Source organism: Phyllostomus hastatus, unplaced genomic scaffold, assembly GCF_019186645.2.
Source record: "Phyllostomus hastatus isolate PE091 unplaced genomic scaffold, TTU_PhHast_1.1 phas_contig_209, whole genome shotgun sequence".
Classification (NCBI taxonomy): Eukaryota; Metazoa; Chordata; class Mammalia; order Chiroptera; family Phyllostomidae; genus Phyllostomus; species Phyllostomus hastatus.
In genome coordinates, this window is record NW_025333735.1 from 19,585,055 (window position 1) to 19,612,872 (window position 27,818).

At 37.2% G+C, this 27,818-nt stretch overlaps 1 protein-coding gene across 3 annotated transcripts in view; it reads right to left on the reverse strand.

Annotated features, from left to right (window-relative positions):
• LEPR (leptin receptor) overlaps positions 1 to 27,818 on the reverse strand; it is an 84,808-nt gene that overhangs the window by 24,531 nt on the left and 32,459 nt on the right. For all 3 annotated transcript variants that reach the window (XM_045835498.1, XM_045835499.1, XM_045835500.1), the window contains 3 exons: positions 11,198 to 11,406; positions 7,652 to 7,794; positions 2,177 to 2,321 (listed from right to left, as the gene is read on the reverse strand). In XM_045835498.1, coding sequence (XP_045691454.1) covers positions 2,177 to 2,321; positions 7,652 to 7,794; positions 11,198 to 11,406 — 497 coding nt within the window. The remainder of the gene's footprint in view (positions 1 to 2,176; positions 2,322 to 7,651; positions 7,795 to 11,197; positions 11,407 to 27,818) is intronic.

The window sequence follows — 27,818 nt, forward strand, 5'->3', positions numbered from 1 at the left end:
TTTTGAGTTATTTATTAACAGTCTCCTATGGTTGAAGACAAAGAGAACCAATATTTTTCCAAATATTATTTTTAATGACTATACCTATTCCATACTTCTTTTTCAGTTCCTTATTGTTGCAAACATAGTTTGTCTACATTTTTAATTAGAGATTGAATAAAAATCAATGACTATTAACATAGGAAGAAATTATTTCTGCCAGAGTGATTACAAAATCAGTATATTTTGATTGTACAATTTAAGGCAACCCATTTTCTGCTGATAAAATATAAATATCTGTTTTGTTACATAACATCTGGATTAGCCTCAAAATCAAAACTGAAAACATTTAACTTTTTTCTAACTTTTCTATAATACCGTGCTAGACTCCAATTTCTTTACATTTACAATCTATGTAAGACATTGGCATTTTGTACATCTACAGTTAAACATAAACAAGAAAAAACTTAATAGCACAAAGTGACTGGACAGAAGCCAGTCCATTAGAGTCATCAGCGAGTACACAGAGGCGTTCAAGCCTCTCCCGTGCATTACTGAATGCGCACAAGTACTTAGCACTGACCCGAGAGGAGGCTGACCTGCCTCCAGTGTGCTCCACACCTTATTACTGAACTGCCACACAGGTCTCCAAATAATCCACTTTTAAAAGCATACGAGTGAACTTTGAAAAATTAAGCTAAAGCTTTTAGTTTTAAAGGTAATAAAAACTCAAAATATTTCATTTCAGAATCAAATGCATACAGTTAAGGTTTAGTTGAGAAATAAGATTAAAGTTACAGTACTTTGGCATTATTAAATGTTAAAATATTATCTTAAAATAAGAAAAACAATTTATTAAAAACTTCACAATTTGCAAAATTTACATTAAACAAATGTATTGAAATTGATGAGGTAAATGTTGACTATTTAATTTTTTAAATAGTATAAATATGTATTTTATTTTCCCATGAGATACTATACAATACTTAATTTGTAAAAATAGAAAGCAACAATAATTTTCTTCTCATGGCCAAGTAGCAATACCTTTGCAGCATCTACATTAATGAATTTTATTAAAAGAGGAAATTCTACTGATAATTATTAGTGAATTACTCAAAAGAATACATTTCAGGACATTTAAAAGCTATTTTAAAATGAGCTTATTTAAAATGAAAATTGATTTTCTAATTCTTAGAGCAGATTACTTAATTTTTATGGGGAAAATATATTTTCTAACCTATTGTAAGAGCACCATGTGAAATGTAGAAATTACCTACTCTCTATCCTCTTCTTTGGCAGCAACAAGAATGCAGTTAATAAAGGTATTAATAAGAATTCAGCACTTCTGAAGTTCTTTTAGCACATAGCATAACCTCAATGCAATATCATGGGACTTGTTAAGTTCTGGCAAGGTCCTAGATTTTCCTCTAACAGTCCAAGACTTCTCAGCAGCTATAGCAAAAGAACTTAGCCAATTCATTTTCCAAGCATCAACAATTCCCTGATTAGGAACAGGCAATTCTTCATTTACTGTGGTAGCTATAAAGGTAAATGGCCTTCTGTTTGCTATGGCAGCCATATATAAGGTAACCTCTATCTAAATAAATAAGTAAATAAATAAATACAAAGTATTTGGAAATGATGAATCAGATATGCTAATTCATTCTAAATAAATAAAACTACTCTAAGGCTCCTGGGCCTCTATGTAAAAGAAGTCGTGACTAAGCTACAGTTTTTATGATATTAAATATAACTTTAAAAATATGAAAACTGAAAATGAAAGCTCTCAAAATCAAGTCTCTGAAGTGAAAATATTATTTTAGTACATAATTTGTAATATTCCAATAAAATTTTAATATTTGAAGTTTTCATCAAATAAATATATCTAACTTTCAAAATGTAAGTTAAGGAAGCATAAATACAAGTGGTGTTCTGAATTTGTGAATTTGAAACTTTTGTATTAACTCTATCTTTTGAATAAGAAAGTCATTCAACAAGATATTACTTTGGATGCACACAAACCTGGGAGCTCTTACACAAGTTCACTAGCAAATTAACTTTTCAAAATTTAAGTAAAAAATTAATATTGTGTCCCTTTCTTGTTTTAGCACCACAAAGATTGAGTCTTATAATATGCCAAAAACAACTTCAAAAATCATATTTCCTTTTTAATAAAAGGTAATATTACAAAACCTACCTTGTGTGGTAAAAATAAGAGGGGTACTCCAGTCACTCCAGATTCCTGGGCCATCCAGTCTCTTGCTCCTCACCTGAACTTCATATGAAGACCCAGGAAGCACACCACCCGTTAGCAGAGATGTAGCTGAGACAATCTCATAGGCCTGTTAAATATTATTTGAAAATGTCAGAGCATCAAGTCAATATGAACCCTTTACCAAATTGATCTCAAGCAAGTCTCAACAAATTTGTAAGTATTAAAATCTTACAGAGCTGTTAGTTGGCCACAGTGGAATTAAACATAAATCAATAACCAAATAACAAAGGTTGGCACATTAGACAACAAAATTTTACATAGCATGTTGTGTCCAAGAAAAAAATTTCATGACAATAAAAAATATTTTCAACTGGATGATAATGAATATTCACTTTTCAAATTTTGAGATATACAAGGTCTGTCCAGGAGGTATCCAACCATGTAATATAAAAAACAGAGACATTTATTGAAGAAGCTACTAGATATAAGAAACATTGTGCATAGGACAATGATGACTCAGTTCCCTTCAAAGTAGGCACCTTGAGACCTCACACAGTTCTCCCAGTCACCATCAGCTACCCCATCAGATTTTCCTGAATCTCACTGACAGCCTGAATTTTCTTCCCTTTCAAAGGTGATTTAGTTTTGAGAAAAAACAGAAGTCACAGGGCTCCAAACTGGGGCTATAGGGGGCTGAGTCACCTGGGTGATTTGGTGTTTTGCCAGAAACTCTGCACAAGATGAGATGCATAAGTGGGTGCATTGTCATGATGAAGCTGCCAATCACCAGCTGCCTATAGCTGCGGCCTTCTGAATCATCTGAATAGTCTCCATGGAGGAATGTTCAAGCTTAATGCAAAATTTGATGCAGACTCATTGCTCTCCTCATTTAGTCATTTTGAATGTGATGGCCACACAATACACGCCCTCACTTAATGGGGTGTACCACCCCCACTGACTAATACAGTGAAGTCCTCATTTGTGCACACACGTGCATTCCAGTCCACTCTCCTTGACTACCAGGTTACATCAATGTGGTGCAAACTGTTCTCTTTATATTACAAATGGCTGGACTTTTTCCGGATAGACCTCATATAGCTAATGTCAGTGGAAAGTGTCAAGCTACTGCTAACAACTGCAATGTACATGGTAGAAAACTGTGAACAGAAAACTATAAACTTTCCTAGTGGAAAGCAGCACAGAAGAAGGACATGAATGATTTTTAAGAGTCTAAGCCTGATGATAAACTACAGTAAATCAAAATATAATTTACAAGTAGAGGTAGAATATTTAAGAGACCTAACTCTGCATTTAAAAACCATCAGCAAAGAACTGCTTAGCAAATAAACTTTTTAAAAAATTTAATATGTATATTGATTTTAGAAAGAGAAGAAGGGAGAGAGAGAAAGAGAGAAACATCAGTGTGAGAAAGAAACATTGACTGGTTGCCTCCCATATGCACCCCAACTGGGGATCAAACCCACAACTTAGGTATGTGCCCTGTCCAGGAATCGAACCCCCAACCTTATAGTGTATGAGACCATGCTCCAACCAATTCAACCACACCAGCCAGGGCTCTAATAATGTACTTCAAAACTACTGAACTTGCCTGCCATTTAGACTGTGGGGCACCACAGAATGAAAATGGTGAAAAGCATTAGGAACCCATCCAGGGGTATCCAACATTTTGGCATCTCTGGGTCACACTAGAAGAAGAAGAGTTGTCTTGGGCCATACATTAAATGCATTGTGATACATAATCACAAAAAAATCTCATAATGTTTTAAGTAAATTTATGATTTTGTGTTGGGCCATATTGATAGCCATCCTGGGATGCATGTGGCCCTGGGGCCATAGGTTGGATACTTCTGCAATAATATCAGATCACTTATAATATTTAAAATCCTATTTTCTCCATTTTACAGATCAGAAAACTGAAGCCCAGAGAATCCTTAATCCTGTTTTTTCATACAACACTAAGGATTCCCATCCTGTTCTTTATGAAAATAAAAAATTAAAAAGTTAGCCCAGGTCTAAAAAAAAAATAAGTGTTTACCTCTAAATTACATAGCAATTAGTTTCACAAAGGGCCAAAGTCCTTGCATGGCCCAAGAGGTTCTTTACAACCTTCTCCTTCTCTTCCCCTACCCTTCTTTGTTTTTTATTGCAGATTAATTGAGGGATTGATGGGTTTTTATTGAGGTAACATTGGTTAATAACATTGTATGGTGTTGGAGTTTCCAGGCAAGATGGAGGTGTAGGTAGATATGCTTCATGTCCTTGCATAATCAAAAGAAGGATAAACATTTCTTGGATACATGCAATGTTCTATTTGCTATGTATATGTATTTGTTCTGTTTGTAAAAATTCATTGAGCTTATGTTTATGATTTGTGTACATTAGTTATTATTCTTCCATGAAAATTTGAAAAAAATAACACATTTATGGCAATGAAAAAAAAGGATAACAACCAAATTAGAAACCAAAAAAAAAAAAACAACCAGACTGCCAGAAAACTGAATTGTATGGAAGTCCAACAACCAAGGAGTTAAAGAGGAAACAAACATTCATCCAGACTGGAAGGAAGGGTGGAAACAGGAAGCTGGGGCAGCAAGGAAGCAGCTGGCAGACAGGAACAGGCGAGGCGACAATTGGTGGACCAGGAAATCCCACATTCACATGTGGATAAGCCAGGAGGAACAACTGTGGGGCTCCACACCTTGGGTAACAGGTGCTGTAACAGGTGTGCTGAAACAAAGAAATATAGCCCAAATGAAAGAACAGATCAAAACTCCAAAATAAGAACTAAGCGACATGGAGATAGACAACCTATCAGATTCAGAGTTCAAAACACTGGTAATGAGGATTCTCACAGAAATGGTTGGGTACAGATGCAAAATAAAATAAGAAATGAAGGCTATACAAAGTGAAATAAAGGAAAATATACAAGGAACAAACAGGGAAGGGAAGAAAACCAGGACCCAAATCAACAATTTGGAACAGAAGGAAAAAATAAACACTCAACCAGGACAGAATAAAGAAAAAAGGAGTTAAAAAAATGAGGAGAGGCTTAGGAACATCTGGGACAACTTTAAACATTCCAGCATCTGAATCATAGTGGTGCCAGAAGGAGAAGAGGAAGAGCAAGAAATTAAAATCTTATTTGAAAAAATAATGAAGGGCCCTGGCTGGTGTGGCTCAGTAGATTGAGTGCCAGACTGTGAAGCAAATGGTCATTGGTTTCCCAGTCAGGGCACATGCCTGGATTGCAGGCCAGGTCCCTAGTAGGGGGTACATGAGAGGCAACCACAGATTGATATGTCTTTCCCTGTCTTTCTTCCTCCCTCCCCCCTCTCTAAAAATGAATAAATAAATAAAATCTATTTTTTTATGATTTTATTTATTTATTTTTAGAGAAGGAAGGGAGGGAGAAAGAGAAAGAGAGAGAAACATCAATGTGCGGTTGCTAGGAGGCCGTGGCCTGCAACCCAAGCATGTGCCCTGACTGGGAATTGAACCTGCAACACTTTGGTTCACAGCCCATGCTCAATCCACTGAGCTACGCCAGCCAGGGATAATAAATAAAATCTTTTTACAAAATAAAGATTGTGTGCTTTAAAAAAAAAAGAAAAGAAAAATAATGAAGGAAAACTTCCCCAATCTGGGAAAGGAAATAGACATGCAAGTCCAGGAAGCTCAGAGAGTCTCAAAGAAGTTGGATCTGAGAAGAAACACATCAAGACACATCATAATTAAATTACCCATGATTAAAGATAAGGGGTGAATCTCAAAAGCAGTGAGAGAAAAGGAGTTGCCTACAAAGGAGTGTCCATAAGACTATCAGCTGATTCTCAAAAGAAACCTCACAGGCAAGAAGGGGCTGGGAAGACATATTCAAAGTCATGAAAAGCAAGGTCCTACAACCTAGATTACTCTGTCCAGCAAAGCCATCATTTAGAATGGAAGGGCAGATAAAGTGCTTCCCAAATAAGGTAAAGTTAAAGGAGTTCATCATCACCAAGTCCTTGTTATATGACATCCTAAAGGGATTTGTCTAAGAAAAAGAAGATCAAAAGTATGAACAGTAAAATGACAACAAACTCACAAATATCAGTAACTGAATCTAAAATAAAACCTAAGCAAACAACTAGAACAGGAACAGAAGCACAGAAATGAAGATCACATGGAGGATTATCAGCGGGGAGATGGCGGGGGGAGGATGGGGGAAAAAGCATAATATACAAGGAATAAGAAGTATAATTGGTAGGTACGAAATAGGGCAAGGTTAAGAATAGTATAGGAAATGGAGAAGCCAAAGAGCTGATATGTATGACTCATAGACATGAACTAATGGAGGGGGGGTTGCTTGGGGGGGGCGTTCAGGGCAGAGGGGGTAAAGCAGAGAAGAAATTGGGACAACTATAATAGCATAATCAATAATATATACTTAAAAATTGTTGGTGTTGGGAAAACTGGACAGCCACATGCAACAGAAGGAAGCTAGATCACTATCCCTTACACCTCTTTGATTCGCACTACTTCTCTTATCCTCACTCACTCCCCTGGCCACCAGTCTGTCATCCAGCTTAGAGCCTCCGAATGGCTATTTTCTCTATTTGGAATCCAATTCCCCCAAATATACACATCACCATCTCCTTGAAATCCGTGCTCAAATGTCACCTTCTCAAAGAGATCTTTCCCTACCTCTATTTAATACCCACCACCTTTCACCAGCACTCCCAAACTCCTCTTATTTTGGTCTACTACCCCAATGTATCCTGAGGCAAGCAGAACCATTCTTGATATCTAGCAGGTGCTCAATAAATACTTACTGAAAGAATGAAAAAAGGAGTTGATGCAATTCACAGTACAAATGCACGCACTGCACTGCATGTAATCAAATATATTGAGCAATTTCTTAAAAGAATTAAATGTAAAATTGGAAATCAAAGATTGTAGGTGAAAAAAGTATAAATGAATTCAAGCTTGTGTAACTGAACTTCTTGTAGCCATTTAACTGTGTGTGTCTGTGTGTGTGTGTGTAAATGAGAGGGAGAGAGAAGAAAGGAGAGATGGGGGAGAGAGAACAGGAAGAGGAGAGAGAGAAATCAACCTGATATACATAAACTTTTTTGGAAGAGGAACTTTCTCTGGCACTAAGTTCTGAAAGGAATTTGTCATGTTCCTCATATATACCCTGGATCCACATACAAGCAACACTGAGTAACATCAAATGACTTTTCTAAAAGCATTTTATAGAAGATGCAGAAATGCTGTTGATATGGTAACTTTCTATGCTGATCTTAAATGAAAACCAGTGGTATAATATTCAATTATAACTGATTCTGTTCTACAAGAAGCAGGCACATTTGATACACGGAAGGCACTTTCTATGGGACTTGGATGGGTCTCACCTTTACTTTAGTTGTGTCTCAAGTTTTCCTTGTATTTACTTACTTCTCTCATACTTGTAGAATTCTCTGAATATTTCACTTGATATTGAAGTTGAAAAGGTACCAGTGTTGAACTGGACCAAAAAATCTTTAAGTTACCACTGTCTGTGATTTCCATATGCAAACCTAATGGTGGATCTGGCTTCACTTAAAAAAAAAAAAAGAACACTTTTAAGTCAAGCAATTTTTATGATAACCATTAAATGAAGTCAAATTGAATTTTTAGCATATCCTATTCTTTCAACTACTTAAGAAGTGACCTTATTCAGTGGCCAATTACATAACCAAAATACTGGATCTACTCCTTATATCTTATCATAGCAATCTCATTTCCTTCTTTCTAAGTGATAAAACTATAAATTAGTAAATAAAATTATTTTGCTAAATGTGAATTCCTGCTGTTAAAAAAGTCATCTTCACTTTATTCAACTTGGCATTTCTCAAACTTATTTGAAGCCTCCCCTCCACTATATTCACTCACTTGTTTTGGTGGATAACAAGGAAAAAAGCATTTTGCAAAGCCCTATTTGGAAAATTGCATGCAGATTTGCATGCAAACTAATGTGATTATGCATGCAAAAGTCAGAAAATTTCCCTCAACTTTAAAATGCAACAACCCAGATACACCTATTGAAATAACTCACAGCATGCATATTTTGCATGTAATAAACACCGCATGAACAGACCTTGGCTTGTCAGCAGAAATGAGGATGGAGTTTCTCAGCCTAATGGGCTGTCTACCCGAGTAACTGATTTCTGAGTTCATATGTATACATGTATGTTTATGTATGATATACATTTTATTTATAAATATGTGGAGTTATGCATCTGTGTGAAGTTTTAAACATATAACAAAACCTTTAAATTATTTGCAGAAACAATATAAACATATTACAATAAAGAATTAATTGAATAAATTTATGGTTCATCTTTATAAGGGCTATATAGCTATAATCTATATAGCTATTAAAAATCATATTAGAGAATATTGAAGATGTTTACTATTGTTAGTTTTAAAAGTTTATTAAACAACATCTGTACTTGAATTCCTGATTTGTTCAAATTAAGTAAAAAGCATATGTATAAATATGTACTAAAAATAAGAAAAATGACAAAATGATAGAAAACAGATGATGCATTTTTCTTCTTCATGCATCTGTTTCAAGGTTTTTACAATTAACAGAAAATAATTATTACATTGAACATTTACTGATTTGAGTTTTATTTTCAAAAAATAAAATGGCACAAACATTTTTCATATTCTATGTGTTTAGAAATGTGGATACAGTTTTTCTCTTTTCCTTGAGTCAAAATTAATACTTTTTACTTTATGCAACATATTGCAAGTTGTATTTACTTTAAAGAAGGCACAGCTAAACACTAAAGTCTAAAAAACAGGTAAAATTCACTGGGTTCCCATGACCAAAAACAAAACAAAATAAGACACGACTCTAAATCATAAAATATAAACCATATACAATCCCATAAACACCTATATGTTAGAGACACCCAAATATTTATCTCCTCTGAACTCCCAGCTCATACATCCTACTGCCTACTCCACATTTCTCAGGTTTCTAACAAGCATCTCAAACATAATATATCAGACACCTAATCCTGCCCAAATTTCCCCATCTTAGTATCTGGTACCACCCTTCACTGGCATGCTCAGGTCCAGTCCTAAGTGTTATCCATGAGTCCTCTCTATTCTTCACACTGTATACCCAATCCCCTAGAAGCTTCAGTCAGCACCATATCCCAAATAGATCCCAAGTCTGATCATTATTTTCATTCTCCACTGACTTAACCCTAAGCCAGCTGGACAATTCCAACAGTGTCTTAGCTGGGTCCTCTGCTTCCACTCTTACAACCATTCAACACCTCTTCCCCATCAATTTATTTCTCCACATACAGAGTAAATTTTAAATATACAAATATGCCCCCTCAGACCCACATACACCTGGTCATATGGTTCTCCTGGTTCAAAAGCTTCCATTGCACTAGAATTAAATCCAAACTCTGTAACTATGGCCTATGATATGATCTAAACACAGATAACTCTGACCATATATCCAAATAGTCTACCTCATTCACTCCAAGCACAACAGCTTTCTCTTTGGTTCCTTCAACGACCAAGCTCATTCTTTCAAGGGTTTAGTGAGTGCTGTTCTTCCTGTTTGGAGTACCTTTTGCTCTGGATTTTTGCATGGTTATCTCTTCTTCATCAACTCAAATTCTATGTCCTTAAAGAGATTTTCTGTGACCTCCATAGCTGAAAATAATAACCCCCATACCTAACAGTCTCCATCACCACCTGCCATTTCTTTCATGACATGATTTTTGGACATTATCATATACACCCAAATATGTGGAAAAAATCCCCAAAGTTATCCCTAAAGACAAAATTCTTTTTAAAGTTTTTATACAGTCTAACATAGCCTTTTATCTTTATTTTAAAAAAACAATTCAATTCAAGCTGGCTCCAAATGTTTCTGAAAATCACCTGATAGAACTGGTTTTAAAAAAAGACAATAATATTTAATAAACATTTTCTATCTTTTTTCCCCTGAGGTATAATTTCATGACTGAATTGCTTAAATATCATTGTAATTATGCTGTGAAGATCATAAATACACCCCTAGAGGACAAATTATTTGAAAGTCCTAATGTTACCGTATAATGTCATATGTAGATTGGAAACATGATATATCCCCAATAACTTAGAAAGTGTAGGGAAATTGTGTCAGATACCTAGAAAAGTCACTCAAATGATGACAAAACAATGATGCAAAGATGCATGTAAAGTGCTTATATATAATTATTTAAGGAAATATGGAAAATAGTAACTGTTAAATTTATATATATATATATAAAATGTGTAGTATATAATTTGACATGTACACAAAACTGAATGAATAAGTTGAATAGTTCAAGTTAACATTTACTTATATTAGTCACATTTGTAGTGCTATAGTCAAGTTGATCCAAAAAAATTGAGGGGGATCTTTGCACTAAAAATATGGGACATTATCTATTATTTGAGTTTTTCTTGTGATCAAATTTGTATAGTAAATTATTCCTTGTTTACATTTTTGTTTATCTCTGTGCACCATTATTTATCCCTGCTCTATGAGGGAAGAACTTTGTATCATTCGCCACTGTTTTCCCCAGCGCCCAAATCAGGAGCCTCTAAAAAATATTTATTGAAGAAAAGTTGGGCAAAGAAAAACCTCTAATTATTTTTATAAATAGTTATCTGAGATGTAAAAAAGTGATAACCGAACAATTCATATCCATTAGACAAATCCAGGATTTAAAGAAATCAATCTGTTTTCAAGAAAGAATTTAAGTTCCAACTGCAAAAACAACAATACTACTGTTAAGTCCTTCCAGAAGCTGCTCTTGGTACTCTCTGGCACTACATTTATTGTGCCATCACTGCAGCACTGGCCAAAGCGAGATAAGCTAGTGACAGACTTTGTAAATCAGGCTTTAACCTATTTGTACAACTGATGTTTCAGATCTGTGATCTTTCTTAGGCGCAACTTACCAATATTCATGGGTTGGACTGACATGAGAGGTGACTGAAACACTATTCCAGCAGATGTGATTTTTAAGTACATAAGAAGAGTGTCATTGAGTTTGGCTGCTGGCACAGACACACGGCATTCACAACCTCCATGAGCACTACAGTTGCATGGAACAGGTTGAAAACTGCCCATCTCACGGACTAGCGGTGATTCTTCTAACACATCAGGCCTTTGTGAAAAAGAAGAGTTACATGTTAATATAGATGTGAAGGTACTGAATATATTTAAAACATAGGATATGAAACCCAAATTGAGATAACCTATTCTGGACACCCAGCTTGAGGGGCAATGGCAAAAAAGATACATTATATCAGGGGGAAAAAAGATAAGAGTTAAAGCAGGTTAGCCGTCAGAAATAATTTAAGCAAGGAGATAAGTCAAACAATGGTGAAATATTAAAAGGTAAGAAAAATTGCTATCCTAAAATCATATGCCCAGTGTAAACATCTTTCAAAATAAGTGTGAAATGAAAGCTTTTGTTTAGGCATACCAAAACTAGACATTCATCACCATGAGACCTGCATTATAAAACATGCTAAAGAAACTCCTTCAGGAAAAAAGAAAATGAATGATAGCAGATAAAAGTCTGGTTCCACACAAAAAAATAAAATTTAACTAAAAGGGTGAGTATATACTGACAATATAAAGCAAAAAGAATTACCATGTAGTGTGGGGTTTATAACATAAGTAGAAGTAAAATGTATGACATTAGCACCAAGCTTGGGGAAAGAAGGGATGTGTTAGTGTGCAGTGAAGTGGTCTAATATCCCTTGGAGGTATAATACCAGACCACAGTAAGTTAAAGACCTATATTATAAATCATAAAGCAATTACTAAAATAATAAAACAAGTTATAGCTAATAAGCTACAATAATCAAGTCTATGGAATATTAGTGTAAAGATAGAAAAACAGATTACTGGAACAGAATAGAGACCAAAACCTATGTGGACAACCAATTTTCTACAAAAGTAAAAAAAGCAGTTCTGTGGAGAAAGGGTAATTATTTCAATGAATTGTGCTGGAACAATGGGATACCTATATTCCAGAGGCAGGGGGGGGAACCTTTGATCCATACCTTACACCAGATCCACAATTAATTCAAAATGGATCACCAATTCAAATGTAAAACCTAAAGCTATGAAACTTCCAGAGTAGAACATGGGGAAAAAATTTGTGACCTTGGATTGGATAAAAATTTGTCAGCCTCAACACCAAAAGCATGATTCATAAAAATCAAATTGATGAAGCAACTACTATCAAGACTGAAAACTTCCATTCTTTGAAAAACATTATGAAAAATACAAAAAGACAAGCCATAGATTGAGAGACTATATTTGCCTGTCATCTACCCAATAAAGCACTTGTCCAAGAAGATATAAAGAATGCTCAAAACTCAATAATACTAAAATTAACAATCCAATTAAAAAATAGGCAAAGCCCTGGCTAGTGTGGCTCAGTAGGTAGAGCACTGGACTGTGAACCAAAAGGTCCTGGGTTTGATTCCCAGTCAGGGCACATGCCTGGTTTGCAGGCCAGTCCCCCAGCTGGGGGCATGTGAGAGGCAGCACTCAGTGTATTTCTCCATATTGATGTTTCTCTCCCTTTTTTTCTCCTTCCCTTCCCCTCTCTCTAAAAGTGAGTAAATAAAAGCTTTAAAAAAATAGACAAAGAAGTCAACAGTTCGCCATAGAAGATATAAGAATGAAAATAAGGCCCTGACCAGCGTGGCTCAGTGGGATCAGAAAATAACATTCACAGACCTTTTAATGTGCAAAGCAGTCTACTATTATGAGACACTGTGTAAGGAATAATACTATGGTAAAAAGCATACTAAACACTGAGACTTAAACTCAAGTTCTTCTGTTTGCTTATTGAGCCATAGACCATAGCCATGTAAGGATATTTTGTGAGCCTCAGCTTCCATAATCAATAAAATAGAGAAAATGCTGCACCATCTATCTTTCCATGGTTGATGTAAAAATCAAAGAAAATTACATGAAAGTATTTCTGAAAACTTGAAGTGCTATACACCCATAAAATACTGTTTTTAATCAGAAGTAGAATGACTTCACATTTTTGATGTTTTGTAGATCTTTAAATAAAACCAATAATTCATTTTTTAAAAAATATTATGCCACAGCTTTTATGTGTTTTTCACATATTGAAATAAAAAGCTTTTATCCAAAGTGTATGGAACAAGTTCAATAAATTGTGGTATTTTATGTCAGAATCTTTAACTGAAGTACTCCCAAATTTTAAGGCCAAAAAAAAAAAAAGAAAGAAAAAAGGACCTGAACAGAAAACAAGACACATATTCTAGACTGATATTTTAAAGAACAGAAAATTCTAGTGGTATTTTTAAAAAAACAAAAACAATTAGAATGAGACTCCCCCAACTCAGGCAGTCTTGCCCATGCCATCCTTTTCCAAATATGGTAGATGTTGTAGAGGAGGACTGGCTGCCAATTAGAGTAACTCTGGTTTTCTAACACCTCACTGTCGTGTGTTCTGTTTAATCAATCTTCATCTTCTTTATTACTTCAACAAATTCAAAGAAAGTAAACTACATGGCAAATATTCATAGTAACTACATGTTGCTTACAATGATTATATATAACTACATTATATATTACTATTAATTCATAACTTGTCTTCTCTTAAGAGCATCTCCATTCAGAAATTTCCCAAACCACCCCAACAGACAACCCTATGATGAAACTCTAAGAATCAATCTAAAACTAATATAAGGATGTTTTAAGCAGCAATCACCAAACTATAGCCCATAAGCCAAATATACCTGTTTTTGTGCAGCCTGTGAGCTAAGAAAGGTTTCTTACATTTTCATATATTCTTTAAAAAAAAGGAAAAAGGAAGAATGTTCTGTGATAGATGAAAATGAGATGAAATTCAAATTTTAGTGTCCACAAACAGAGTCATGTTCATTTGTTTATGTATTAACTGTAGTGCAAGGTTATGACCTGCATAATCTAAATCATTTACTACCTGGTCCTTTAAGAAAAACAAGTTTTTAGGACTTCTAGCCAAGATGGAGGCATAAGTAGACACACTGTGCTTCCTCACACAACCAAAATAAGGACAATAACAATTTAGAAACAAAAAACAACCAGTACTGACAGAAAATTGAACTGTATGGAAATCCAACAATCAAGGAGTTAAAGAAGACACATTCATCCAGACAGGTAGGAGGGGCAGAGTCAGACAGCTGGGTGAGGGGTCATGGCAGGGCAGCTGGCAGACCCAGAAAGGCAGTGGATTATGGAGGGGCGTGGCACACAAGGCGGCTGGAGGACCAGGAGGTCCCACATTCGAGCGCAGATAAACCAGGCAAAACTGGGGAGCAAGACACACTTTACAACCCAGGGCTCCAGTTCAGGGAAATAAAACCTCAAAACACCAACTGAAAACACCTGTGTGGGGGTTGAGGCGCTGGGAGAGACTCCCAGCCTCACAGGACAGATCGTTGGAGAGACCCACAGGGTCCTAGAACATACACAAACCCACCCACACGGGAATCAGCACCAGAAGGGCCCAATTTTCTTGGGGGAAGTGACTGAAATCCAGCAGAGAGTGGAGCAAGAGCCATTGTTCCCTCTCAGATGCCACCCCCACAAACAGCATCACAACCCAGCGACTGGGTTGCCCTGCCCAGGTGAACACCTAAGGCTCCACCCCTCACTACGTAATAGGCATGTCAAGACAAAAAAAAAAAAAAAGGCCCAAACAAAAGAAAAGATCAAAGCCCCAGAACAAATACAAGTAAGTGATAAAGAGATAGCCAGCCTATCAGATGTGCAGTTCAAAACACTGGTGATCAGCATGCTCACAGAGTTGGTTGAATTTGGTCACAAATTAGATAAAAAAAATGAAGGCTACACTAAGTGAAATAAAGGAAAATGTACAGGGAACCAATAGTGATGGAAAGTAAACTGAGACTCAAATCAATGGAATGGACCAGAAGGAAGAAAGAAACAACTAAACAGAAAAGAATGAAGAAACAAGAATTCAAAAAATGAGGAGAGGCTTAGGAACCTCCGGGACATCTTTAAACATTCCATAGTAACTACATGGAATATCTGAATTATAGGGGTACCAGAAGGAAAAGAGGAAGAGCAAGAAATTGAAAAGTTATTTGAACAAATAATAAAGGAAAACTTCCCCAATTTGGCAAAGGAAATAGACTTCCAGGAAGTCCAGAAGCTCAGAGAGTCCCAAAGAAGTTGGACCCAAGAGGAATACACCAAGACACATCATAATTACATTAGCCAAGGTAAAAATGAAGGAGAGAATCCTAGAAGCAGCAAGAGATAAGGAGACAGTAACCTACAAAGAGTTCCCATCAAACTGTCAGCTGATTTCTCAGAAGAGACCTTGCAGGCAAGAAAGAGCTGGAAGGAAGTATTCCAAGTCATGAAAGGCAAGGACCTACATCCAAGATTGCTCTATCCAGCAAAGCTTTCATTTAGAATGGAAGGGAAGATAAAGTGCTTCTCAGATAAGGTCAAGTTAAAGGAGTTCATCATCACCAAGCCCTTATTATATGAAATGTTAAAGGGACTTATCTAAGAAAAAGAAGATAAAAAACATGGATAGTAAAATGACAGCAAACTCACAGTTATGAACAACCATACCTAAAACAAAAACAAACTAAGCAAACAACTAGAACAAAAACAGAACCACAGACATAGAGATCACATGATGCGTTAGCAACAGGGGAGTGAGAGGAGGAGAGAGGAAGAAAAGGTACAGAGAATAAGTAGCATAGATGGTAGGTAGAAAATAGACAGGGGAAGGGCAAGAATAGTATGGGAAATGTAGAAGCTAAAGAACTTGTAAGTGTGACACATGGACATGAACTACAGTGGTGGACTGTGGGTGAGAGGGAGTATGCAGGGTGGAGGGGAGTGAAGGGGGAAAATGGGACAACTGTAGTAGCATAATCAATAAAATATATTTAAGTAAATTAAAAAAGAAAAGAAAAGAAAAACAAGTTTTTAATACCAACTATAGGCCCAAATACTTGGTATTCCTTCCTGGTGGGCACTTGATGGGCAACGGACACAAAAACAGAAAAATCACATTAAATATATCAACTTTCATTGTGTAACATTTTTATTATTTTCACATCTTAAAGATCCACATCTATTACAATGTTCCAAGCCACCTTATGAGGAAACTAGTATCACCTACTTAATAGGTAAGAAACTGAGGCTCAAAGAGAAGGTACACCTGAAACTCACATAAAGTCTTATGCTTCCATCTTCAGTGCTCATTTCATTACACCCAAGATTCCTTATTATTACAAGATAAATTTTTCTATTCCCATTGTCATTTTATTTAGAGGATTAATAAAGACTTTAGGGGCCACAATTAAAGAATCTTTAATCTGAGTTGTGTTAATATTTTTGTGTTAATACATCAGAACATTAGAGAATAAAATAATTATTACAACTTATTTTACCCTGAGGAAAACATTAGATATTTTTCATATTTAAGAGAGCAGAAGTCCCCGGCTGGTGTGGCTCAGTGGATTGAGCACAAGACTATGAACCAAAGGGTTAAGGGTTCATTTCCCAGTTGCAGCACATGCCTGGGTTGTGGGCCAGGTCCCCAGAATGGGGCATGCAAAAGGCAACCACACGTTGATGTTTTTCTCCCTCTCTTTCTCCTTCCCTTCCTCTCTCTGTAAAAACAAATAAGTAAAAATCTAAAAAAAAAAGAGAGAATGGAAATGTTTCCATGTTTGTGTGAAACCTAGAAAATGCCAGCTTTGTTACTTGCCAAAGTCAGCACAAGAACTCCTTTACCTTCAAAAAGACTTTTTAAAGTTTTTAAGTATTTATAAACATCAAATGGCACTTTAAAACTTGGTCATTTTAAACTATAAGGATTAAAATGATAACCAGTATTTTTTTAAAAAAGAGATAAATTAGCTTCAAACAACCAAACTTAAGAATTACTGAAATTCTTGAAAAATTTTTAGACAGCAAAATATTTTATGCCTTGCCAGTGTACATATGTGCATGCACACACTCAGCACCTCTATTTAACCTCACTTTATTTGAAAGTGCACCCCTGGCTGGCGTAGCTCAGTGGATTGAGCTCGGGCTGCGAACCAGAGTGTCACAGGTTCAATTCTCAGTCAGGGTACATGCCTGGGTTCCAGGCCATGACCCCCAGCAACCACACACTGATGTTTCTCTCTCTCTCTCTATCTCCCTCCCTTCCCTCTCTAGAAATAAATAGATAAAATCTTAAAAAAAAAAGAAATATTAAAAAAAAGAAAGTGCAAATAGTAAAAAAAAAATTATAAAATAAATTTTAAATTTGGCTTATTTGCAAATTTCACCATTTGGTCCAATTTTCCACTCAGAATTTACATATATATATAATTATTTAATAGTGAAATTCATTTTCATTAGCCACAGTAATTTATAGAAAGCACATTCTGTCCTCTGACCTTTATTCAAATTATTTGTTTCCAAAATATTGTTCTATGAATATATTAAAACTTCTATAAGCAAAGATTTATACTAAATACTATAGGAATAACACCAAATTGGTGCCATCCAATTTCTCACTGTGACATAAACTTAGAGTAAAACATAGTGGACACACCACTTAACAGGAATTGGAAAATTTAGTATCAGCTTTGCATATAATTTAATCAAGTCATTTATGTTAAATCTCAGACTACCAATCTACATAAATGTTATCCAAAAAGCCTACTTTGCCAATCCCAAATAATTTCAAAGACCAGATCAGTGTCCCAGACCTGTCTTATCATAAGAATCACCCAAGACTGGTTAAAAAAGAAATTCCTAGACCCTCCTTGAAGAATTCAGGAGGTCTGGGGCTAAGGCATCTGTTTTTAATAAGAGTCATTGATCAGTAGTTGTCAAAGCCTTAAAGCGTATGAAGTTAATAATAGAACCACAAGGTGAGGAAGGAATCCTAATTAACTTTGGAGTTAGTATTTTGACCATGTAAACTTTAACCTTGGTAAAGACAAAATAAGTCTAAACAAATATTATACTCTAATTAGTATGTTTGTTTTTCATAGTGGTATTGGTTAGCAATTTCAAAATTACTTCACATGTATTCTAGGACTGAGCAAATAGGTAATATATTGTAGGAAAGGGAAGCCAAGTTTCTTACTGCTGGAGAAGAGTTACAAGAAGAAGGAAGGAAAGAAGGGAGGGAGGGAGGGAGGGAGGGAGGGGGAGGGAGGAAGAAAGGAAGAGAAAGAAAAAAAAGGAAGTCTAGGACAAATCTTGTGAGTTTAGACTAGAATGGGAGATATTATTATGAACACATGCTTTTAATATATGGATATACCAATAGATATAGACATGTAGATTTGTATATACTATATGTACACATCATATGTGTATTTTGTGTGTAAACATATAATAGTTCTGTGGTGGAGAGGGCCTAGCAACAATGCAACCCAAGTAACAATAAGCCCCTAGATACTGCTTTGTAAATACCACTCCCCAATAAAACAGAATAAGGGCTCCTTAGAAAAATAGCAGATTCCAGTGTTATAACAGAAAAAAAGTATAAAATCAACCTGGAACATATTTTACCACTGTAAAGTAAAGAAGTCATCAAAAAAAGTTAAAAAGATAAGACACATTGAAAGACACAGGGGCCAACTTGAATAAACTCCCACTGGCCAAATATGGGACAATTAGAGAAATAAAATAATGAGAGTAACTGATTATAGCCTACGAATTAAAATAATCCTTGAGTCCATCTTGATAGGGAGGAAGGAAGGAAGAGAGGGAGAGAGAAAGGAGAAAAGGAGGAAGGAGGGAAGGAGAATGGAAAACACTTCTCATAGTGCCCAGCACTGTGGCTTGCACACACTAAATGTTTCTTGATTGAATAACGCTATTTCTAAAATGAATCAATTAGCATTGAACACTTTTGTTTACTTTATAAATTATGCATTTTTCTTCTCTAGAAATTTTAGTTGGTTCTTTTATCATCAATCTCTCTTATTATATTCGTGTTTTCCTTTATATCCTTGAGCATGTGGAGCATATTAACAATAGCTGTCCTTGTCTGCTAATTCTATCATCTCTGTCATTTCTGGTCTGTTTCTATTGATGAATTTTTTCTTTTTCTCCTAGTTATGGGTTACATTTTCCTGTTCCTTCATATATCCAGTACTTTTTACTGGATGCCAGACATTGTGAATACTATGTTTTTGAGTGATGAGTCACATTGTCTTTAAAAGAAGGGTAGATTTTGTTCTAGTAGTTGGTTAAGTTACTTTTGTTACAGAACCAGCCAATGGTGTTCTGAAACAACCATGGGATTCAACTGTCCACCACCAAAAAGTGTAACTACAAGGCAAAAGTTTGGTGAAAAAGGAAAGGGGTTGTTTATTTAAAGATTATACAGATTTCAAATAATGGCAAATTTCTGCTGTTAAGTCCTGCTTCCCTTAAAAACACCCAAAAAACAAATAGTCCTGCCTCCCTCTGCCAAATCAGTCCAGTTTCAGAATACGCCACTTAGAGGTACCATCTTTCAGAAAAGCAGAAGTCCACAGCTTAGCATTTCCAGCCACAGTACAACTCCTGGCATTTCTTAAATCTGTGTGATTGGCTAGGCAGGTCCCCGCAGCACTGCCAGCTCTGCCCCATCTTCTGCAGGCATACTTCCAGGCAGACCTCCTGAGTCCGTGGCAGCCTTCTTTGCACACCGTTTTACAGACCTTGTGGCTGACTGACCTTCAGAACTTTTGCTCCAATTTTCAATGCTCAGCTTAGAACTTCCTTCATGATCTAACATCTAGCTCCTCCTGTGGTATGTTTAGTCCACCATTTTTGTCAGCTCCCCAATGTCTGTGACCTTTTTCAGCTGCCATCTTTAGTCAGGGCAAGAGTTCCCAGGAACGCACAGGCATTCGGGGAAGGCATCCACCCCTCCCTCCACCACCCCAGCCATAGCTCACGCAGGCACTGTGTGAGCTTCCCCCAGCTATGTCACCAGTCACTATGCATTCTTACAGTCACATACACAATTCTGCAGCTTCTGAGACCTTCCTTTCAGTATAGCACAAGCTGTTAACCTGCCTTTTTTATGTAATGTGTCTTAAATGCTGTACCTTCCACGCTGTGGGCATCCCTCTGGCCCCCTTCATACCCACTGCAGAACCTGGGGGTGATGGTGGGGCTCCTCCCTCCACCCTCATGTGACCCAGCTCTGTACCCTCTTACACTTTGGCAACAGTTTAAACCTTTAAAGCTTTATAAGTTCTTCTGGGGATAGTATAAGGAAGCCTTGACTCTAGGACTAATCTGGCCCCACTTAAAAATAGATTATTATGGGGTTTCTATGAAATATCATTGATATTTAATAAGGTCGCTCCAATCTGCTTGGTGGAAAGTTTAATTATTCTTGACCCTGAGTGACTTCTGGGAATTGTTTAACTTAGAGCTCCTGTTAATTGTTCTCTTCCTAAAAGGTTTCCTACCTAACGTCATGGGCAGATTGGTATTCAGCCAAAGAGTCAAGGGGATCCCCATAACAATTTCTGTGTACTTCCTGATTCAAGTACTCTGCTCCATGAATTCAAGCCCTGAACTTCTTTATATTCCCTGAATCTCTGTCTCTGTCTTCTTGAATCATCAATATTTCTGGGTTCTGCTTGAGTTCCCCAGCCCCGTGCCATATTATAGAAATTATCTCTAGTTTAGAAAGTCTGAATAATATAGCACTCACTTTGCTTCCTTCTCTCAGGAATCACAATTCTATTCTGCATTTGTCTGTCTAATATCTGAAAACAGATGCTTCATATATTTTATCAAGCTTTCTAGTTGTTTATGACAGAAAAGCGATCCCAGACCCTATTACTCTGTCATGGTCAGAAGCTACTTTTATTGACTATTTATATTAACTTCTGAAGATATAAGGTATTCACATGGTCCAAAAGTTGGTTTTCTTTAAAGAGAGTAATGAAATGGGGTGGTTTCTTGATGAAAATGTGTGATCGAGGAAATCCATGTTTTAAGTGGGAGTTATTAGAGCATGTCTGTCCGCTGAGAGGAAAACCTGATAATGCAGGAAAGAAAGGGGATCATTGCAAGAACAAAGTTCTTGAGTAGGCAACAAGGAATGGGACTGAAAATCCATGAGAAAGAGCTCACTTTAGAGTGGAACACAGAGACATCGCCCGCGATTAAAGAAGAAACTGCATCCACAATTCAAGAAGGAAGTTGCATGGACATGGACAGGAGAAGGCTAATACATTTTTATGAAAACAATCACGAGAATCTCCCCCTGCTTTTTTTTCTGGTGAAAATCAAAAGCAAGGTCATCAGCAGATCTCTCTGGCTCTCTTTAAAGGGAACCAGCTGCAATGTTGTAAGGTGTCCTGTGGAGAAATCCATGTCACAAGGAACTGAAGTAGACCTCCAGCTATAGTTGGGGAGGATCTGAGGCCCTCAGTCCAATGACCTACAAGGAACTTAGAAGCTCAGGAAGAGAGTTGGAAACAGAGCCTCCTAGGATTGAGCCTTGAAATAACTGTAGTCCTAGCTGACATCTTCATTGCCAACTTGTGAAAGACCATGAGGCAGATGCCCCTAGCTAAACTGCACCTGCATTCCTGACTCCCAGAAATTGTAGGATGACAAATGTTTGTTGTTTCAAGCCACTAAATTTGGTGTAATTTATTACATAGCACAGATAACCAAGGCAGACATTGGTACTTGGGAGTTGGATGCTGCTATAAGAAATAACAAAAAATATGAGAGTAGCTTTGGATCCTAGAGATGGACAGAAGCTGGAGAGAGTTGGAGAAGCATGAGAGAGAAAGCCTAAATTGCCTTGAACAGACTTTTAGTAGAAATCTGGGTTTTGAGGGCACTGTCAGTGTGGACACAAAAAGAAGTGAGGAACATGTTACTGAGGAAAGAGGATCTTTCCTTTGTAGCAGCAGACAGCTAAGTAACACATCTGCCATTATGTGGACAGCATAGAATGCCTATGATAAATAAACTGGGTGATCTACTTCAGACTTCCAAGCAGGTGTTAAAGGTGCCTCTTGGTTTCTTCTTGCTGCAAGAGAAGAGATATACATTGAGGAAAGGGCTGTTAAACAGAAGGAACCAGGACTTGAAAACTGTGAAATGCACAGGTTCTCCAGATGGCAAAGGATGTTAAAATTATGAAATGGCTTCTCAGAAAAGATCAAGGAGAAGGCAGAGAAGGGCTTATCTCTAAGAGACCTGTGTACCTTTATCTACTGGAGTGAATCCCCACATGATTCACAGGAGGCTGTGTGGTCTTGTGAGAGGATGAGAGTAGCAGAAATGCTGCTAGCTTAGACTCGAAGAGAACAGAATGAAACAAAGCCACCCACTCCCCAAATTGTGCTGACCAGAAGCATGCTGAGAAAACTACTCAGCTGCAGAGATGTGTGACCTTTCATAAAAAAGGGAGGGTGACAGATGGCAGAACCAGGTGCCCAGGAGAATTACTCCTGAGGTACAGGTAATAGAAGGAGTAAGCTTAACGTCAGGGGGCAGGGGAGGGAGGGTCAAAGTGTAGTATCCTTAAAACTGAGATTATAGCAAGAACACGCTTATCATTAATGACAACATCTAGATATATGTCCATGAGCATGGGTTAATTAGGTGGGATAAAAAAAAAGAATAATGAAAGTAAAGCATTGAAGACATTGAAGATCATCCTTATAAATGTTGAAGTCCCTGAGAGAGCTGACAGGAGTAATAGTAAAGAGACCAAGTAAACTAGGTGTCAGTAGTTAAAAAATCCAACCTCCCTGGATAACCCTTGCTGAGTCATCCACATTGGTTTGTAATCATTGCCCAGCTTCCCAACCCAACTACATTGAACTTTCCAGGTCTCCAAATGTCTGTACGTGCTACCGGCCTTTACAAATGCTCTTCACTCATCTGTCTCATTCTTCTCTGCCCCCTCATAATCTTGGCAGATACTTGTAGTATGTTTCCACAAGTCCCTGTATTTATTACATGACAGTATTTTCAAACTTTATTATGTTCTTTGCCTTTACTATTAGCTCCAGGAGGGCTGGGGCTGAGTTCAAGTTGTTTAACATTATTCCCCACACTCAGCTCAGTGCCTGGTGTGCACAGTAGGCACCTTGTGATGGAAGAAGAGGATTTCCATCCTAGGCTTAAGATAAAAGATCTAAAGCAGTTCCAAGAGAGCACATTTCTTTGGTATCTCTCCTTCAGATTTTCTGACAAACATTAATATCTGAGCTCAAACAATGCTTCCCCTTAAGGAAGACACTTATAGAGCTTTAAATCCCTTATAAACATTAGGTGTTAGTTCCTTTTAAAAAATATAATTATTTATACAAGGAAGCATTTGAAAGATATCTCTTGTGAATTCCCTAATGTCCAGGAAATGTGATTTTGATAAACACTTTTCTACAGTAGTCGCCATTATGGATTTTCTCTTCCATGGCAGTCTCATTGGTTAAACCGACCAGCTCTTCCTCCTGACCTGAAGAGTCTTATTTAAATTACTTAGAGATACATTGCCAAAAGTTATGTACAAAAATAGAATTCAAAGCAGAAATAGCATGTGGCAATTGGTAAAATATACGTTATTACCCAAGTTAACCAAATCATACAAAAGATAAAACAATTAATGTGGCAAAACAAAAAAAGAATGTTTCTCAAACTGAGTGCACTTACGAGAGGTTTTCCTGTACTGATATCTTTAGAAACCTCAGTTCAAAATAAAAGCAGGTGAAAAGAATCTGCTGAATTCATCATATGAGCAAGTTTTAAAAATTTAGTTAATGTACCATAACTTTCTCATTTTTCCAGGTCCTACCATTTAGATGAATCGCCCAGTGACCTCGCAGCTGAAAAACTCCCAGCTGTGGCTAAGTTACTGTGCCATTTTGTAATGCTCTGATACATTCATTAAAAATATCTATTTCAGAAAGGTCAGGCCTCAAGACATGACTACAGTCTATCCATGATAAAATTTAAATCCTTACACATGTTCACAGAGCTTTTGAATCTGAGTACATTGCCCTAGCCTGCTGATAATATTTGAAATTCTCTCAAAGAGACACCCAGTGAGTTTTTGATCATCATCCAATGTATTTAGGTCACTTAGAAATGTACTACATTGCAAAGCAATCCTTTTCTCTGAGCTAAAATCTGTTTTACCCGTTAAAGCAGGGAACTTTCTGCCCCAAGCTTCAAATACATCTTCATCCCCACAGTGCTTACTTTATTCTCTCCATGCTCAGAAGACAAGGTGAGCCTTCTTCACATTAGGACTGACCCTCTATCTGTGCTCTTTTTCTGGAACTTGCTTATTCAACTATTCACTATCTATCATATATCTTCAATAGGTCCCTTTCTATTATATCTCCGACTCTTCTCTCCCTGCTGGGTCATTTTCTATAGACTAGAAATAAGCTCATTCTTTCTCATACTTAAATGTCCACCCTTGGCCATGCATCACTCATATTACAATCTTTCCCCACTCTACAATCTCAATGAGGCTTCTTGGACCCCTAGAGATCTATAGTTCACCCTTTTCGGTTGCAGACACTTATCTAGGTGCCCTGGCTGCCCAGCATCAGGGTGGAAAATCTACTGTTTTGTAAGGCTGAAATACTGGCAGCTAGGGCTCATTCTCACCAGTCAGATACTACCAGTCAGGACTCTGGCCCTTATGAGAACTGCACAGAGAAGTGGGGGCTAGCAGGGACTTCTAGCTTCATCAGTGGTAGCATCTTGTGACCAGCAGTTAGATGTGGAAATTATTACCACAGAGGCATTCAATGTCCAGATGTGACAGCAAGGGTACCCTGTCTGGGCTACTCCTGGTGTGACTTTAAGAATTAGTTCAACATAAGTTATAAATATTAACTACAGCCTGATAATCAATTCAAAAATGAGGATGATGTCAATTAAGCATGTCTTCTTTCTTTTTTTTTGTATTCATAAAATGTATTTTCTATATATTATTATATATGGATTATACATTGTATATATACTATATACACAAAATACATATATTGACAACTTTTTTCTTTTTCTTTTTCTAATCCTCACCCAAGGATATTTTTTAATTACTTCTAGAGACAGAGGAAAGGAGAGAGAGGGAGAAATATTGACTTGAGAGGGAAGCGTTAATTGGTTGCCTTCTTATATACACCCTGACCAAGGATTGAACCCACAACCCAGGATGTGCCCTGACCAAGAATTGAACCCCTGACCTTTTGGTTTATGGGATGATGCTCTAACCAACTGAGCCACCAGCCAGGGCTTTTTCATTTTTTTATATTAAATAATTTCCTCTGAATTTTCTCCTTCCCTTATCATTTTACATAAAAGGATTCTTGGTGGTGTTAAATTTACAATTTAGTATTTAGTTTATTGAATATTCATTTAAGTGGGACTGAGTCTAAATGGAAAAGGAAATTAATATTGTCCAGATATCAGTTCTGCAAACATTGCCCAGAAATGAATACAATGACAAAGGGCACATATTATCTCCCATTTTGGTGTCCCCTTTTGTTCAAAAGGTAGTTGCATTCTATTAAGTGAAAGCATAAAGCTATAGGGAAGTTGTAGTTCAAGTATGTGTAGAAAGGTGTGTGTGGATGCTATGTAGCCAACAGGGTGAGTTATGCTGGTGATGCAGCTCTTGTCTCTCAGCTTCAAGCCTACCCTCTATACCCTGCTTTCCCAATCTGTAGCTGCAACTCTGTACATTCCTGGATGTTGGTTAATTTCTACCTATAGGGGGTGCCAGAAGACCAGAAAGTTGGTGGAGGGACAAGGGACTTGATCCTCCTTGTTTTGCTTCCCATTCATCACCCCAGTCTCTTCAACTGGGGACCTGCAGTAGATTTCAGTAACCAGGCTTCCCCTAGCCCCACGTTCTCAGAACCAACCACAGCACAGCTCCTCAGAGACTCTGCAATACCGGCCATCTATCTTCCCCTCCCCATTTACATGCCTTCCAGCTCTGCAGGGCCCCCTGCATCAAGTGTCTGAGGAACCAGTACCAACTCCTCAGAAGTCAGCTCTTCTGAATCCTTTCTCCGAGATTCTCTTCGCTCTAGCTACCTCCCTTTCCTCTCTCTGAAACAGCTCTGGCCAAAGTCCCCATTACTTCAACATTGCCAAATCAATAGGTATTATTCAGATCTTACTACACCTTTCTGTTATATCTGTCACAAATGACCTCTCACTAGTCCTACCTTTAGATAATATTATCTCTTCATTAATAATTTTTGGCTCATTAATACATTTCTGGAGGATAAACTGACAAAAAAATTTTTAGAAAGCATTTTAATAATATCAATTCAACAAATAATTCTGAAGTATTGTGTGACTGCTTCCAGTGAGTTAATTCTAGAGTTGGGAATACTGTTAAGCATAGCAAGTGCTGTGTGTGTACATTTAGTAAGTGGTAGAGATGGGTGGTCCGACTCTAAAATATATCTTAGCAACCTCTCTACCAGGGATTCTCAAACTTTGGTTCCATCAGAATCACCTCAAGGGCTTGGGAAAACATAGGTTGATGGACCCCACCCTCAGAATTTCTGAATCACTAGTTCTGGGGTGGTGCTAGAGAAGTGAAATTTCTAAGAAGTTTCCAAGTGATGCTGATCTGCTTCTCAATACCACCGACTCGAATGTTTTATTTTCTTATTAGCTCTTATTCATCCTTAAACACTCAACTTATTGACGGGAGAGACCTGGTTCTTCTTGCTGACACATGTAAAGAATTACAGATCAGCAAATCTATTAGCGTGCAATCAGTTTATTAGTGATCCACTCCCACGGATGAGAACGGGACTGGGTAGAGTAGGGGGTGAAAGTCAAAGTTTCATGGCAAAGCAGGGAGGCAAAAGTAAGAGCAGTTGAAGACCAGGGTGGCAAGCCCCCAAGTGGTCTGAGGCTGGGTGGCCAGAGAGCCAAGAGTGCCAGAGCACCCAACATGCCCTGAGTGCCCGAAAAGAGAGAGAGTCTTTTGTTCTGAGAACTTACATAGTTGGTGGGATAGGAGAAAAAAGTTATATATTGCTTAACATGTAAATGTGGTGCCAGCTTTCCTGGGGGGAATGTGATCACCCAAACTTAGGTATGGGTGGGGGTCTGTTAGTCCAAATCCTTATCCTGCTCCAGACTCCATTTGTTCATCTTGTCATAAAACAAATACGTGGCAGGAAGCAGTTAAAGTTGGAGCACTTTCCCAAAGTCATTTAGGGGCTCTTTCTGTAAGCTTTAGAGACCCCCTAGTAAAACAGATAGTGACCAGAGGCAGATAATTAACCCAAGTTGTTTTAAGGGCTTCTTCTTTGGGCACTGTGGACCCTCTCCCTCATTCCAGGACCCAGGATGAAAGCATAGTTTCAGGGCTTTCTTTCCCAGACAGTGGAAACGATCCATAGAATTTTCAAGGACTTCCCTTCTTTCTTGATAACATAGTGTTTCTTGTTATGTCAGAACACCTGGTAATATTATCAGACCAGGCTCAGCACTAAAGAGTTTGCGGGTAAAACATGTCTCATT